The sequence below is a fragment of the Tenrec ecaudatus genome, chromosome X (genome assembly GCF_050624435.1).
Source record: "Tenrec ecaudatus isolate mTenEca1 chromosome X, mTenEca1.hap1, whole genome shotgun sequence".
NCBI lineage: Eukaryota > Metazoa > Chordata > Mammalia > Afrosoricida > Tenrecidae > Tenrec > Tenrec ecaudatus.
Window position 1 is genome coordinate 137,079,416 of NC_134548.1, and position 13,265 is coordinate 137,092,680.

The following is a 13,265-nucleotide window of genomic DNA, read 5'->3' on the forward strand; positions in this document are numbered from 1 at the left end:
CAGGTGGTGCTGATGAAGAGCAAGGACAATGGTATCTTCCCCAAGAGATCAAGAGATTACAGCTAAACTTTTGCTCATTAAATGCATACACCCAGTTGCAAATGGGCATAAACAAGGGAAATGAGTAATTGAGGGGGAAGCCCCTATGTTTCTAATCTTAAAACTGAATTTATGAATATATGTCCTATTGGGGACAGCACCTATAATATCATTTTGATAAAAATGGAAAGTTAGTTCATGGTAGGGCAGCCAAAAGGTTTGGAAAACACGTATAGACTAGCTAATAAGTTTCCAGCCATGGCAGTAGCACTGCCACATATACTGTCCTTCATGATCCCTGTGACAACCCTGTTAGGTAGACATTTTCATTTTATGAAAAAATTTTTTAAAGGCTAACTGTGGTGGTATACTTCCTAGTCTTCTAGGAGTCACAGTGACACTCACGTATTTTGGTGTCGACCCACATGAATAGTGAGGATTACTCGTACTGGCCTATGCTATAAGTCTTCCACGTGCCTGGCTACATGTAGGTATTTAGAGCTCGACTAGGTAGGTAATAGCAAAGGGCATATAATCCTGGACAAATCAGTTCAACTCTTGGGTTCTCAATTTCCTCATCTCTAAAATGCGGATTATTGTAATGCCTACCCCAGAGGGTTGTCTAGGGATTGCTTGCTGTAATAATTTACAACTTTATCAGCGTGTGTAGCATGTACCAAGTATGTGATAAACGTTAACTATGATGATCGTGACAAATTATACCCTATACAGACTGCAAGGGGTTCTGGGAATGGTGGCAAATAGTTTGCCATGGCAGCTTAAACTGTTTAGACTCATTTCTGTAGAATTTGTCTCAACCTAGGTCAGAGGGACATTAACGACCATGTAGCATGTTTAGTGCATTGGAGTGTGTTCATGTTTGGTTAGGTTGCTGGGGAAGAAGGATCCTATGTCACATTGAGGAAAAGAGACAAGAAGACTATCTAAACTGCTCATTCATTGAATTTCACTAATTCAGAATTTGCCATCATTTGGGCAGGGATGAAAGCTTAACCTTTTTAAGCATCTATGGAAAAGAGGGTGTGTCCAGAGAGCTAAGAGCAAAAACAAAAGACTAATGGTCCCAAAGACCCAATAAAACAAAATCTTCTCAGGCATTTAGCAATCCATGGACAATGGACTTATTAAAAATTGCGCAAACTCTTTACCAAACAGGCCCCTACTAAGTGGCTCTATTAGCGTAGTTGCTGTTGTTATATACATTGAAGGTACTATGACTGTATTTTCTTTGGAACTAGTCTATAATTAGTGGTTTTCATTTATTCACACTGACCCCCTCCCCAATGATTTTGCTGTATTAGGAAAGAGAACATGGGGGGAGCTGAGTTCATTCAGGACTGGGCTGTGACATCACGGTTATTACTTGAATCACATACCGTTTCCTTTCTGTGAGTCAGGAGAGTAAATTGCTTACAGGCCACTACTGTTCATGTACTACTACTGTTCCCCCATTCACCACTGATGGCTTCCCATTTCACTCAGACTGACAGCCACATCCTGACCATGACTTACTTCCTCCCAGTGCAGCCCTTCATTGTTTCCTTCTTATTTCCCTGACCATATATGCTATGACCTCCTAACCTTAACATTGTTCCTTGCTCTTCCCAGCCGTGGTTTTATATTGGAGTTTCTGCCAGAAATGTTCTTCAAGAGCTCTACACGATGCACCCTTCACCTCTGTTATGTCTGCACTCAAGGGCCACCTTGTTAGTGAAGCTTACTGTAAGCCATTTTCTTAGGAATCCCACCCCTATCAGAGAATGGTGAACTCAGTTATAGAGCTGAGATTTTCCAGCTGGCACCTGTGCCTGGAAGCACTTGGCTGTGCAGGTTCTCATAACTAAGAGGCAACCTTTTACTAAGTGGGGAATACTGTCGGAGGAGAATCATTAGGAGTAGGCTGTCTAATGCTAGATCCAACCGAATCTCAAAAGTCGAGGTTACCTAGCTTCTAGGGTACATGGCAAATGTTATCAACTTGTTGCTCCTTCTGTTACATTTTCTTATTTTATTAAGCACTGCAGCATGCTGGTGACATTCAAAGCATGAGGTTTATTGATCCGTGAGCATAATATGTGTTCATAACTCACCCATGGTGCTGAATTCTAGATCTGAAAACACTACATTATGGAATTGGCTCGCAAATGGCTACTTGCTCTTAATGAATAGTGACTTGTTATGAAGAATGATTCCTGGAAAACCATTCTCTTTTAGGCAATTAACTTATTGATTTTACCAAAGGATATGAATATAGACTGGAGTAGTTTGCTCCAAGGCAGCTTGGCCATGTGTGTGCCAAATCCTTAAAAGATTGGGCTAGAAAAAAAGTCATTCTGATTAAACGTTCTTATTGGACACTTTCTTAAAACTCTTGACAAGCTTTGCACAGCACTGGAGACCATTCTCAGTCCTCTAAGTAGAGCGCACTAGGCAGAATCAAGCAGGTAAGAGAACACTTACCAGAACTCAATGTTTTGGACGAGTTAGTTCCTGCCCACTTTTGTATCCCCACCTCCCAGCATCCTTTCTGACTCACTGTGCTCCAACTGTGATGATTTGTTTTTGTTTTCTAGAGAACCCAGCATATTTTCCTACCGGGACATGTGCACATATTGTTTCCTTGTCCTGGAATATTGTTCCCGGATCCATGTGAGACCTTGCTTATCCTTCAGGTTACGTTAGATCTGTTCATCCACAATTATTGGACTCTGCACAGTGGTAAGTAACATGAAAGGGCTTCAGTTGATGGAAAAAGCCCATTAGTTTGTCATTCCATTTCTTCCATGACCTTTCTGAAGCCCCTTGGTATAGTTATTTGTAGGGTTTGGGTTTAATATCTCCTTCTTGGACTTTGTGTATCCTTTTCTCCACAGTGTAAAGGATAATACTTGGCACACATTAGTAATGACTGAATGGAAAAATGGTCCCCATTGTGGAATATTTGGCTGAAAAAGAAACAGTTTGGTTCGCTATTTGCATCAGCACTAGCCAACAGAAATGTCTGCGCTGATAGATATGTTCTTATTTGTGCAGCACAACATAGTAGCGGATCACCTCAAGTAGCAATTGAGATGTGGCTAGGGGACTGAGGACGTGACTTTAAAATTTTATTTAAATAGCCATATGTGCCTACGGAACGCTTGAGTGCAATGGAGGAATTGAAATTTTCATGTTAACGAGTTTAAATTTAAATAGTAACACTTGGCGGGTAGCAACCAAAATTTGAAAGTACTGATTTGGATGTCTCTAAATGGTCAATATCTTCAGCCAAACGATATAAAAGAGTTTTAAATTCTTAAAAAAATCAAATTTTTCTCCCACCCCACTGTGATTTCTTGTGCTGCTTTTTATCTTAAGAAGTCTTTTCCCATTATAAGTGCTGATTATTATTCACCTCTAATTTTTTAAATTGTGTTTGAATTTTCTTTTACCTTAACTCATTAATTCAGCGTGTGCTTTAATTTATCTTGTTTTGGCGATAGATGGTACTGAAAATCTAAGAGATTTTTTTCTTTTTAATATTTGTTCCAGCACCATTTATTCAATAATGCTTTCTCCACTGTTGATGCTAGTTTTGTGGAACACTACATTTTTACTAGTACTTGGGTAGATTCCAGAGCTTTGATTCTGTGATATTGATCTATCTATTTTCACATCAGTGTCACTCTGTTTTAATTATCATAGCTGTACAATACATTTTAATGTCTGGCAGGTTTAACTTCTCAGTACTGTTTTATTTAGCTACTCTGACATAGTCATTTTGTTATGCTCTCTTACCCCACCCCCCATATCAGTCCTTATGTAAATACAATGCCCAAAACACACAGCCCAAAGCGGACAAACAAAATGTGTTCACCATAATACTATGCCTCCTCTTCTAAGTATATGGTTATGCATATTAAAGGGGCTTTTTAACTAATGGGATAAATGTGGTCAAGAAAATTCAGCAGATGTGTAGTTTCTATGGCAATTAATTCGTATATGCATAATAAGATAACTTTCCTATTAAGACAAAAAATTCTAAAGATTATTTAGTCACTATTGTTCTTCATCTTCTCTCTGTCTTTTAAAACTGTTCAAGGGCCTCTTTGGTAGCTCTAGACCAATGTGTCACCAGATATTCATTGCAGGTCAATTAGTTGCCAAGCTTCGCGATACCTTGAATCAGAGTGTAACGACAGAAAAAGTAGCTGCACTACTAATGACTGTGCAAAGCTTATCAGAATGAAAAAAATCTCACCCTTCTTTAAGCATAACCTAGAATATGGTGTAATCAGGAGCAGGTATTGAAGCAATTGCTAGAAAGTGATTTTTTTGTTTTGTTTTGATTAGGAAGATTTCTTAAGAATTAGATTCTAAAATTAGAGCCATTTCTTTTAAAGAGGTTCAACTGGCACTCTCTGGATTAATTAACACACATGCACAAACAAGTACGCAACTAGTAATCATATTCAAATATATTAATACAGTCATTCTGGATAGCTGGAACACTGAAACTATTAAATGAAGGGCATTTAATGTGTTCTTAGGGACAATATTTCAATCACAAAAATTGAATTCTTGACCTAAAATTATGGCCCTGGGGTTTTCAGCAGTCATTTAATTCATCGTTCCATCTCAAGGTAGAACTGAGCCTTTATTTATCATCAATAACATCTTAATCCTACTAAGGGGGTAAAGTAGGCAATTGGAACTCTCAAGTACTTTGTCCTGTCCCAACATTCTAAAGAGATAGTAAAAAAATTATAATGAGTTAATGTCAAGGACTTTGATTTTTTAATTCACTCACAGACATTGTTTTTAAGGAATGCTTGGGCATTGACACATATCCATATAATCTTCTATACCCTTTGTGCCTATATCCAGAGACATTGATGGTTGACTACATTAAGTCATTACTATCTTATCGAATCAAACCTTAGACAATTTTGGTTGTTTGCCCCCAAATTAAATATTCAATTTTTTAAACCATGCTCTACTGTACTAAGACAAGAAACATTTGGCTCACTCATAACTGAACCTGAAAGTATAACAAAATGTTCCTTTTATTTTTAACAGTTTAATTGGCATATAATTCACATAGCAACAATGCAATAGTTCAATCATATCAAGAAGAGTTGTACAATCATCACCACCATCAGTTTTAGAACATTTTCTGCATTCTTCTACTCATTATTAGCTCCCCATTTCCCCTCAGCCTCCCCTGCTATACCCCCTACCTCCATGGAACCATAAATCCAGTTACTTTCTATAGATTTACCAATTTAATAATTTTTAACTCACTTTTGATGACTTCCGATAGTCCTTGATTCATACTTCATAGTTCTACATGATGATAACTAGTGAATGTTTGTAGCTGTTTTTTTCTAATTTTTAATGATGCCATATCAGAAGATCCCCAAAACTTTGCTCCATCCACATCATAAGGTCAACTCTGCTTTGGGTAGGCAGCTCCTCCCCAATCAGATCATTTTGTGAGTGCCTTCCATCCTGGATTCTGACAGACAGTGCTCAGATGTATTATATTAGATTTTCACTGCCCAATCTATTTTGGAAGTCTGAGATTAAGTAAAGTATATTACTACTAAGTTTCCAGTACATATTCCAAGTACTTTTCTGAACATAACCTCAAAACTAATACAATTGTTCTTCTAAATTTAGATTGGGCACAACATCTAGGTTTATACTCTGGCTCTACCATATACTTGATATCTAATCTTAAGTAATTCACTTAAATTCTCTGTGTTTCAGTTTCCTACTTTGTAAAGCAGAGTTAGTACTCGTTTCTATTTCACGAGGTTACATGGATCAAATAAAATAGCCCACATAAAGGACCTAGAGTGCAGAGTGCCATCGCAAGTGGGTTGTTGCCGAGCCCGTTAGGGTAAAATCTAACACCGGCCCTTTTGATCTCCTTTTTGACTGATTTTAAGTATGGTATGTTCTCATTTTTGATATTCCCTGCTTTCTTTCCAATTGGGTTTTCCTCTAGCTTATTTTGTTATTGTTATTAGTTTTGTTTGTTTTGTTTTTGCTTGGTAGGTTTTCAGTATATGGAATCCAGAATGGGTGGATCTATAGAAAATAGTAATTGGATGAAGAACTAATTGGAAGTGAGTTGAGGGGGGCTGGAGGGAATTGGGGAGCTGGTAGCAGTGGGTGTAGGAAGTAAGAAAAAGTTCTGGAACTGATAGTGGTGATGATTGCGCATAAAATTAATACAAAAATAAATGGCTTAAAACAGTACCTGGCCCGACACAACGGCTGGAGCCAAAGTGTGTGAACAAGTAAATGTGGTGAAGAAAGCTGATGGTGCCCGGCTATCAAAAGAGATAGTGACTGGGGTCTTAAAGGCTTGAAGATAAACAAGCGGCCATCTAGCTCAGAAGCAACAAAGTCCACATGGAAGAACACACCAGCCTGAGTGAGCGAGTGGTCCCAAAGGGATCAGTTACCAGGCATCAAAGAACAAAAAATCATATCATTGACTGCACACCTCCATGATAGGATCGCTGAAGACAAATGGGTGCATAAGCAAATGTGGTGAAGAAAGCTGACGGTGCCCGGCTATCAAAAGAGATAGTGTCTGGGGTCTTAAAGGCTTGAAGGTGAACAAGCGGCCATCTAGCTCAGAAGCAAATAAGCCCACATGGAAGAAGCACACCGGCCAGTGCGATCACGAGGTGCCCAAGGGACCAGGTATAAGGCATCATGCAAAAAAAAAAAAAGATGTAAGTGTGTGTATGTATGTGTATATATGTGTATATGTATATATGTATGTATATATATGTATATATATATCATATTAAATGAAGGGGGAAGTGCAGAGTGGAGACCCAAGGCCCAAGTGTCGACCAATGGAGATCCCCTCATAGAGGGGTTTAGGAGAGGAGATGGGTTAATTAGGGTGTGAGGTAGTATCGATGTAGAACACAGCTTTCCCCCGGATCGTGGATGCTTCCTCCCCCCAACTACCATGATCCGAATTCTACCTTGCAGGGCTGGATAGGACAGAGGCTGTACACTGGTGCATATGAGGGTTGGAGGTACAGGGAGTCCAGGGTGGATGATACCTTCAGGACCAAGGGTGTGAGGGACGATGCTGGGAGAGTGGAGGGTGAGTGGGTTGGAAAGGGGGAACTGATTACAAGGATCCACATGTGACCTCTTCCCTGGGAGAGGGACAGCAGAGATGGGGGGAAGGGAGACTCCGGATAGGGCAAGATATGACAAAACAACGATGTATAAATTACCAAGGGCATATGAGGGAGGGGGGAATGGGGAGGGAGGAGGGGAAAAAAAGAGGACCTGATGCAAGGGGCTTAAGTGGAGAGCAAATGCCTTGAGAATGATTGGGGCAGGGAATGTATGGATGTGCTTTATACAATTGATGTATGTATATGTATGGATTGTGGTAAGAGTTGTATGAGTCCCTAATAAAATGTAAAAGAAGAAAAGAGAAAAAAATGATTAGGGCAAAGACTGTACAGATGTGCTTTATACAATTGATGTATGTATATATATGAACTGTGAAAAGAATTGTATGAGCCCCAATAAATTGTTAAAATTAAAAAAAAAACAGTACCTGGAATATATACAATCTGCATATCAGTGTTGTACTATTATTACTACTTATATTGGATATAGCACCATACAGACAAAAGACAATGATGGCTGTGGAAGAGACGGTATACTAGGAAAGGAGCATATAGGACACAAAGGGGAAAAAAAGAAGCAGATGAGCAAAACAAGTAAAGAAGTAAATCTTTTTTCTCTTTAATTGTGCTTTTCAGATACTAGCCTATTTTTAAAGATTTTATTGAGAATTGAACGAATACTTTACAGAGCAGATCACTTTTCTATTGAACAATTCATACCCATTTTTGTTTCATGTCACTGTACGATCCTCACACTGTAACATCATGTATCCTACTTCCTATCTGTGTTTCCCAACTCAATTCCCTCTTGTTTCCTAACCTTTCTGAAGTGTGTTCTGGGCAAATGCTTCCCTTTTGATCTCAGAAGGTTCAATATTCTAAGTCGTACATGTTTCACTAGTGTCATTGCTCACCTTGTAGACCTATCTATTGTTTGCCTAAAAATTGAGCTACAGGAGTGAGTTCCGATCCAGATATAAAGGTTGATTAAAGGTCATATGCTCAAGGGTTCCACCAGTCTCTCTGAGCAGTAAGCCTGGTCTTTATTTATCTCTTGTGTTAATTTTTTGGTTAGCTTTTTTAAAGATAATTTTTTGTGGGGCTCATACAACTCTTATCACAATCCATACATACATCAAATTGTGTAAAGCACTTTTGTACATTCGTTGCCCTCATCATTCTCAAAACATTTGCTCTCCACTTAAGCCCTTGATATCATTTCCCCCTCCCTCTCCACGGCCCCCTTACCCTCCCTCTTGATCCTTTGATATTTTATAAATTATTATTATTTTGTCATGTCTTACACTGTCTGACTTCTCCCTTCACCCACTTTTCTGTTGTCTATCCCCCAGGGAGGAGGTTATCTGTAGATCCTTGTAATCAATTCTGCCTTTCTACCCCACTTTCCCTCCACCCTCCAGGTATCACCATTCTCACCACTGACCCCGAAGGGATCATCTCTCCTGGATTTCCTGTGTTTCCAGTTGCTATCTGTACCAGTGTACATCCTCTGGTCTAGCTAGATTTGTAAGGTAGAATTGGGATATTTAACGATTTTGAGTTTCGTCCCATGTTTTTATCTCCCTCTATCCAGGTTCTTCTAACAGCCAATTTATTGAATACATCAATCATGATAGCTACCTTATTGATTCAAGACCCATATGTGGATTCAAATGACACACCATGCAATTGTGTAAGTGGATATAGAAAATTGGAGGAGTCGATTTTAATAATCAATTTTATTTTAAGCTAATATGCAGACCTTAGAAAAACTCATTTAGGTCAGTTCTGCGTTTCTTGAACAGAAAGGAAGGCCAACGTAAGTATTTGCTGTTTTAGGCTCATTTGCAGGTGCTTTGGGGTCCGAAGGTGCTAATTACAAAGGCAGTGGTTCAACCCCCCCAATAGATGCGAGGGAATGATGAGGCTACCTGCTTTTGTAAAGATGTACAGTCTGAACTCTGTACAGGGTCATCACGAGACAAATTCAGATTGATGCCAGTGGGTCAGCATTTTGTTGTTGTTGTTTAGAGGTAGTTTGGGTAGTTTTGAGCTTGAGTGTGCAATGTATGACATGCTCTTTACTTTTTTGCTTGACTAAATTAAAGCAGTTACCCCGAGGCTTTGCTAACACGTGTGGCTTTGGAAAACATCATGTGAAGCTCTTGAATGAAGAATAAAGAATGTGACTGGGAATTTTTTTCATGCTTTTTCCTGGAAAGATCTACAGAAATAATAACGAGAACAAGAAGGAAAAAAGACTGATTGTAGCGATGACTGTATAACTCTTCTTGATGCGATTGAACTACTGAATTGTATGATATGTGAATTATATGGTAATAAAACTGCAGCGAAGAGGAAGAGGCAAAGACACAGGGACAAAGATAAAAAAAATTCCAAACCCACTTCCATCAAATTGATTATGACTCATAGCGACTCTTTAGAACAGAGTAGACCTAGCCCTGTGGGTTTCCAAGGCTCCAAAGCTTTACGGTAGCAGATAGCTTAATGTTCTTCGCTGAAGAGCAGCTGGTGGGTTCAAACTGCTGACTTTGTAGGCTAGCAGGTAGTACACCACTCACTGCCGAACCAGGGCTCCTTTTATGGCCTGTGGTTTTAATTTTATTTATTGGGGGCTCTTACAGCTTTTATCACAATCCATACAAATATCCATTGTGTCAAACAGAATTTTACATCATCTCTTTCAAAGCATTTTCTTTCTCCTTGAGTCCGTCATCAGCAACTCATTCCCCCTACCTCTCCCAACTCCCTCCTTCCCCCATGATAATTTATAAATTATTCTTTTAAAATATTTTACACTAACTTCTGTCTTATTTCACCCACTTTTCTGCTGTTCGTCCCCCTGGGATGGGGACCATACATTGATCATTGTGATCAGTTCCCCCTTACTCCACACCCCCCTTACTCTCCTAGAATCGCTGCCCCCCTTATTGGTCATGAGGGGCTTATCTGTTCTGGATTCCCTGTGTTGTGAGCTCTTAGCTGTACCAGTATACATGTTCTCATCTAGCTAGATTGGTAAGATAGAATTGGGGTCATGGTAGTGTGTGTGTGTGGGGAAGCATCAAAGAACTAGGGGAAGGTTGTGTGTTTCATTGGTGCTATACAGCACCCTGACTGGCTCTTCTCTTCCTTGTGGCCATTATGACAGGGGGTGTCCAGTTGACTACTGATGGGTTTTGGGTCCCCACTCTGCTCTCCTCCTCATTTCCATTGTTATGTTTTTGTTTGTTTTGTTCTGGGTCTTTGATGCCTGGTACTTGATCCCATCGACACCTCATGATCACACAGGCTGGTGTGCTTCTTCCATGGGGGTTTTGTTGCTTCACAGCTAGATGGCCATTTGTTTATCTTCAAGCCATTAAGACCCCAGACACTATATCTTTTGATAGCCAGGCACCATTAGCTTTCTTCACCACATTTGCTTATGCACACATTTTGTCTTCAGTGATCACATCAGGGAAGGTGAACATCACAGAGTGCCGTGTTAATAGAACAAATTGTTCTTGAATTGAGAGAGTACTCGAGTGGAGGCCCAATGTCCATCTGCTACTGTAAAACTTTATAAATAAATATATGTACATAGCTCTCTTCTCTTGTCATTGTATATAAATGTATTTACACATATACATTCCTGTATTTAGACCTCTATACCTGTCCTATGCCTCACAGTTCTTTCCTCTATTTCCTTTTACTTTCCTCCCATACCAGTATCATGTTCAGTCTTCATTCAGGTTTTGGTAATTCCTCTCGGCTACATTGCCCGTGATTGAGCATCCCTCCCCCCACCCCCCCCAAGTATCGTATGCTAGTGGTTATCAATCTTCCTAATGCTGAAACCCTTTAACACAGTTCCTCATGTTGTGATGACCCCCTGAACCATAAAATTATTTTTGTTGCTACTTCATACCTGTAATTTTGCTACTGCTATGAATCTGGCAATGCTTGTGAAAGGGTCATTTGACCCCCAATGGGGTTGTGATCCACAGGTAGAGAACCACTGTCCTATGCTCTCCTCACCATCAATTTTAGATCACTTATTTTTCCCTTGTCCCTGGGTTTGTTGGCATCCCCATTTCCCCCCCATCACTCCGTCTTCCATGCCCCCCCCAAACTGTCAGTCCCAGTGTTTTCTCCTCTGGATTGTTCATTACCAGGGTTCCTTTAAAAGACACAAGAGGGAGCACTGTATAACTAAGAAAACGAAAGACCTTTCATAGTGTGCATAGTACACTGTGAGTCAGAACCAACTTGATGGCACCTAACAACTGCAGTGCTAGCTAGCTATACCAGCCTTGGACAGCTTGAACAATGGCACATACCTTTAATTTTATATAAGCAACACCTCTGTATTGGCGACAATAGGATGTACTAGTTCAGAAAACACTGCGAATGTGTATAAGCCATATATGACAAACCTGGTTGTATTACTTTTTAGCTGTGTAACCTCGGATAAGTCACTTATCTCCCCACTCCCAATCCCTGTAAATTTGTTCTTCGTATCCGATCAATGGGTAAAATCGCAGTCCCCATCCAAGCCCCCCGCCCAATTATAAAGCTGTTGTGAGAATTAAAGGAGATCTAACGCATGCAAGGAGTTCAGAGCATTGCCAGGTCCTGGTAAATATTCACTACACAACATCTTTTTGAAATGACTGGGGTTTAAAATATATGGCCAGATATAGCTGAATATTGTATATATTGGGGATTCCTAATTGTCACCCTTGTGCAGGCGGCTCACAGTTGTGCCAGAGGCCAAGCCATTGCTTTCTTATTGGAGAATTTTATAAATGACTCACCGCCATCGTTGTCCAGGTTATCACCACACAGCATTTCCATGACCACATTGCAGCCTGTCCCACTCCAGCCCACCTGACATACACAGTGCCAGCCGTTTTGATCCAGGGTACACCTCCCATTTCCAAAGCAGAGCCCTGGGCAACCATCTGAAAAGGAAACGGAACAATGATCAAGAAGCTCTCAGAGTCGGCTTGGTCCATAATGATGTATCTGTCTATAGGGAAGCATCTAACCATCTGGGCTCCATTCAGATGAGGTGTTGAATAAATGGAAGAGGAGCATGTTTGCTTGCAGAACCTTCCTAGGGATCTTGTTATCCCTTCCTTTGCATTGCTTCCCCGTTGAGAGCCAATTAAGCATTATTAATGCTAACCCCAATTCCCAACCTCTGGTTCACATAGGATGAAAACCATGGTAGGGGTGAGAATATTTTTGTTTCTTAAAAATATTAATATCTCCTATCATCTCAATCCAAACAGAACGGATAATGCTATATCTAGTTACAGCCAATGTGTGAGCAAAAGAGATTTCTATGAAGAACAACTCCCCCCTAACGACATCTAGCTGGTACCAATTTTCCCCGGTGGTGCGTTGCTTCAGGACTTAGTCATGCCGGTGTACACTGCAGAGCACAGCGTTCAGTATTTGCTCATACGGGGGCCTTAGAAATGTGTTTCAGTTTCTTTGTATCTAGTCATCTTTTCGCTTAAGATACGACTGTGGCATTGCTCTCTGAAGCTAGCCTAATATTAGGGATGTAGTAGGTGCTCACCAAGTGCTTCTGGAATGAATGCATGCCAGGTCAAGACTTTTCGGTATCTAGAGAAAAGCTGCAGTGATCAATAGATTCAGGAGGAAACTACTGAGCGTAAATGCCCTTTCTTCCTGACAATGGGCCCTTCTTAGACATTGACTTCTTCGAGATGCCCTTGTCTCCACTTCAGCCATTGGGAGTAGGGTTATTCCAAGTGGCAGCTGCACATGGGCCATCTCAGTGGGAACACGGAGGGAGCCAGCGGTCATGGCATATACCTTCTGGCAATGTTTCCAGTAGCAATACAGGACCCGGCTGGAGGGTCCTTGAGAGAGTACAGTTAGGGTTCTCTTCCTTTTTGATTTTTGAAAGAAAATTCCAGAAGTATAAAGAGCAAAAGCACAGGTTTTCAGTTTTTCTTTTATTTGTAGAAATAAAGCAGAGTTTCTTCCAAATGGTTTTCTAAGCAACCG

At 40.2% G+C, this 13,265-nt stretch overlaps 1 protein-coding gene across 3 annotated transcripts in view; it reads right to left on the bottom strand.

Annotated features, from left to right (window-relative positions):
- TENM1 (teneurin transmembrane protein 1) overlaps positions 1–13,265 on the bottom strand; it is a 697,668-nt gene that overhangs the window by 209,458 nt on the left and 474,945 nt on the right. For all 3 annotated transcript variants that reach the window (XM_075538255.1, XM_075538256.1, XM_075538254.1), the window contains exon 14: positions 12,038–12,184. In XM_075538255.1, the coding sequence (XP_075394370.1) occupies positions 12,038–12,184 (147 nt within the window). The remainder of the gene's footprint in view (positions 1–12,037; positions 12,185–13,265) is intronic.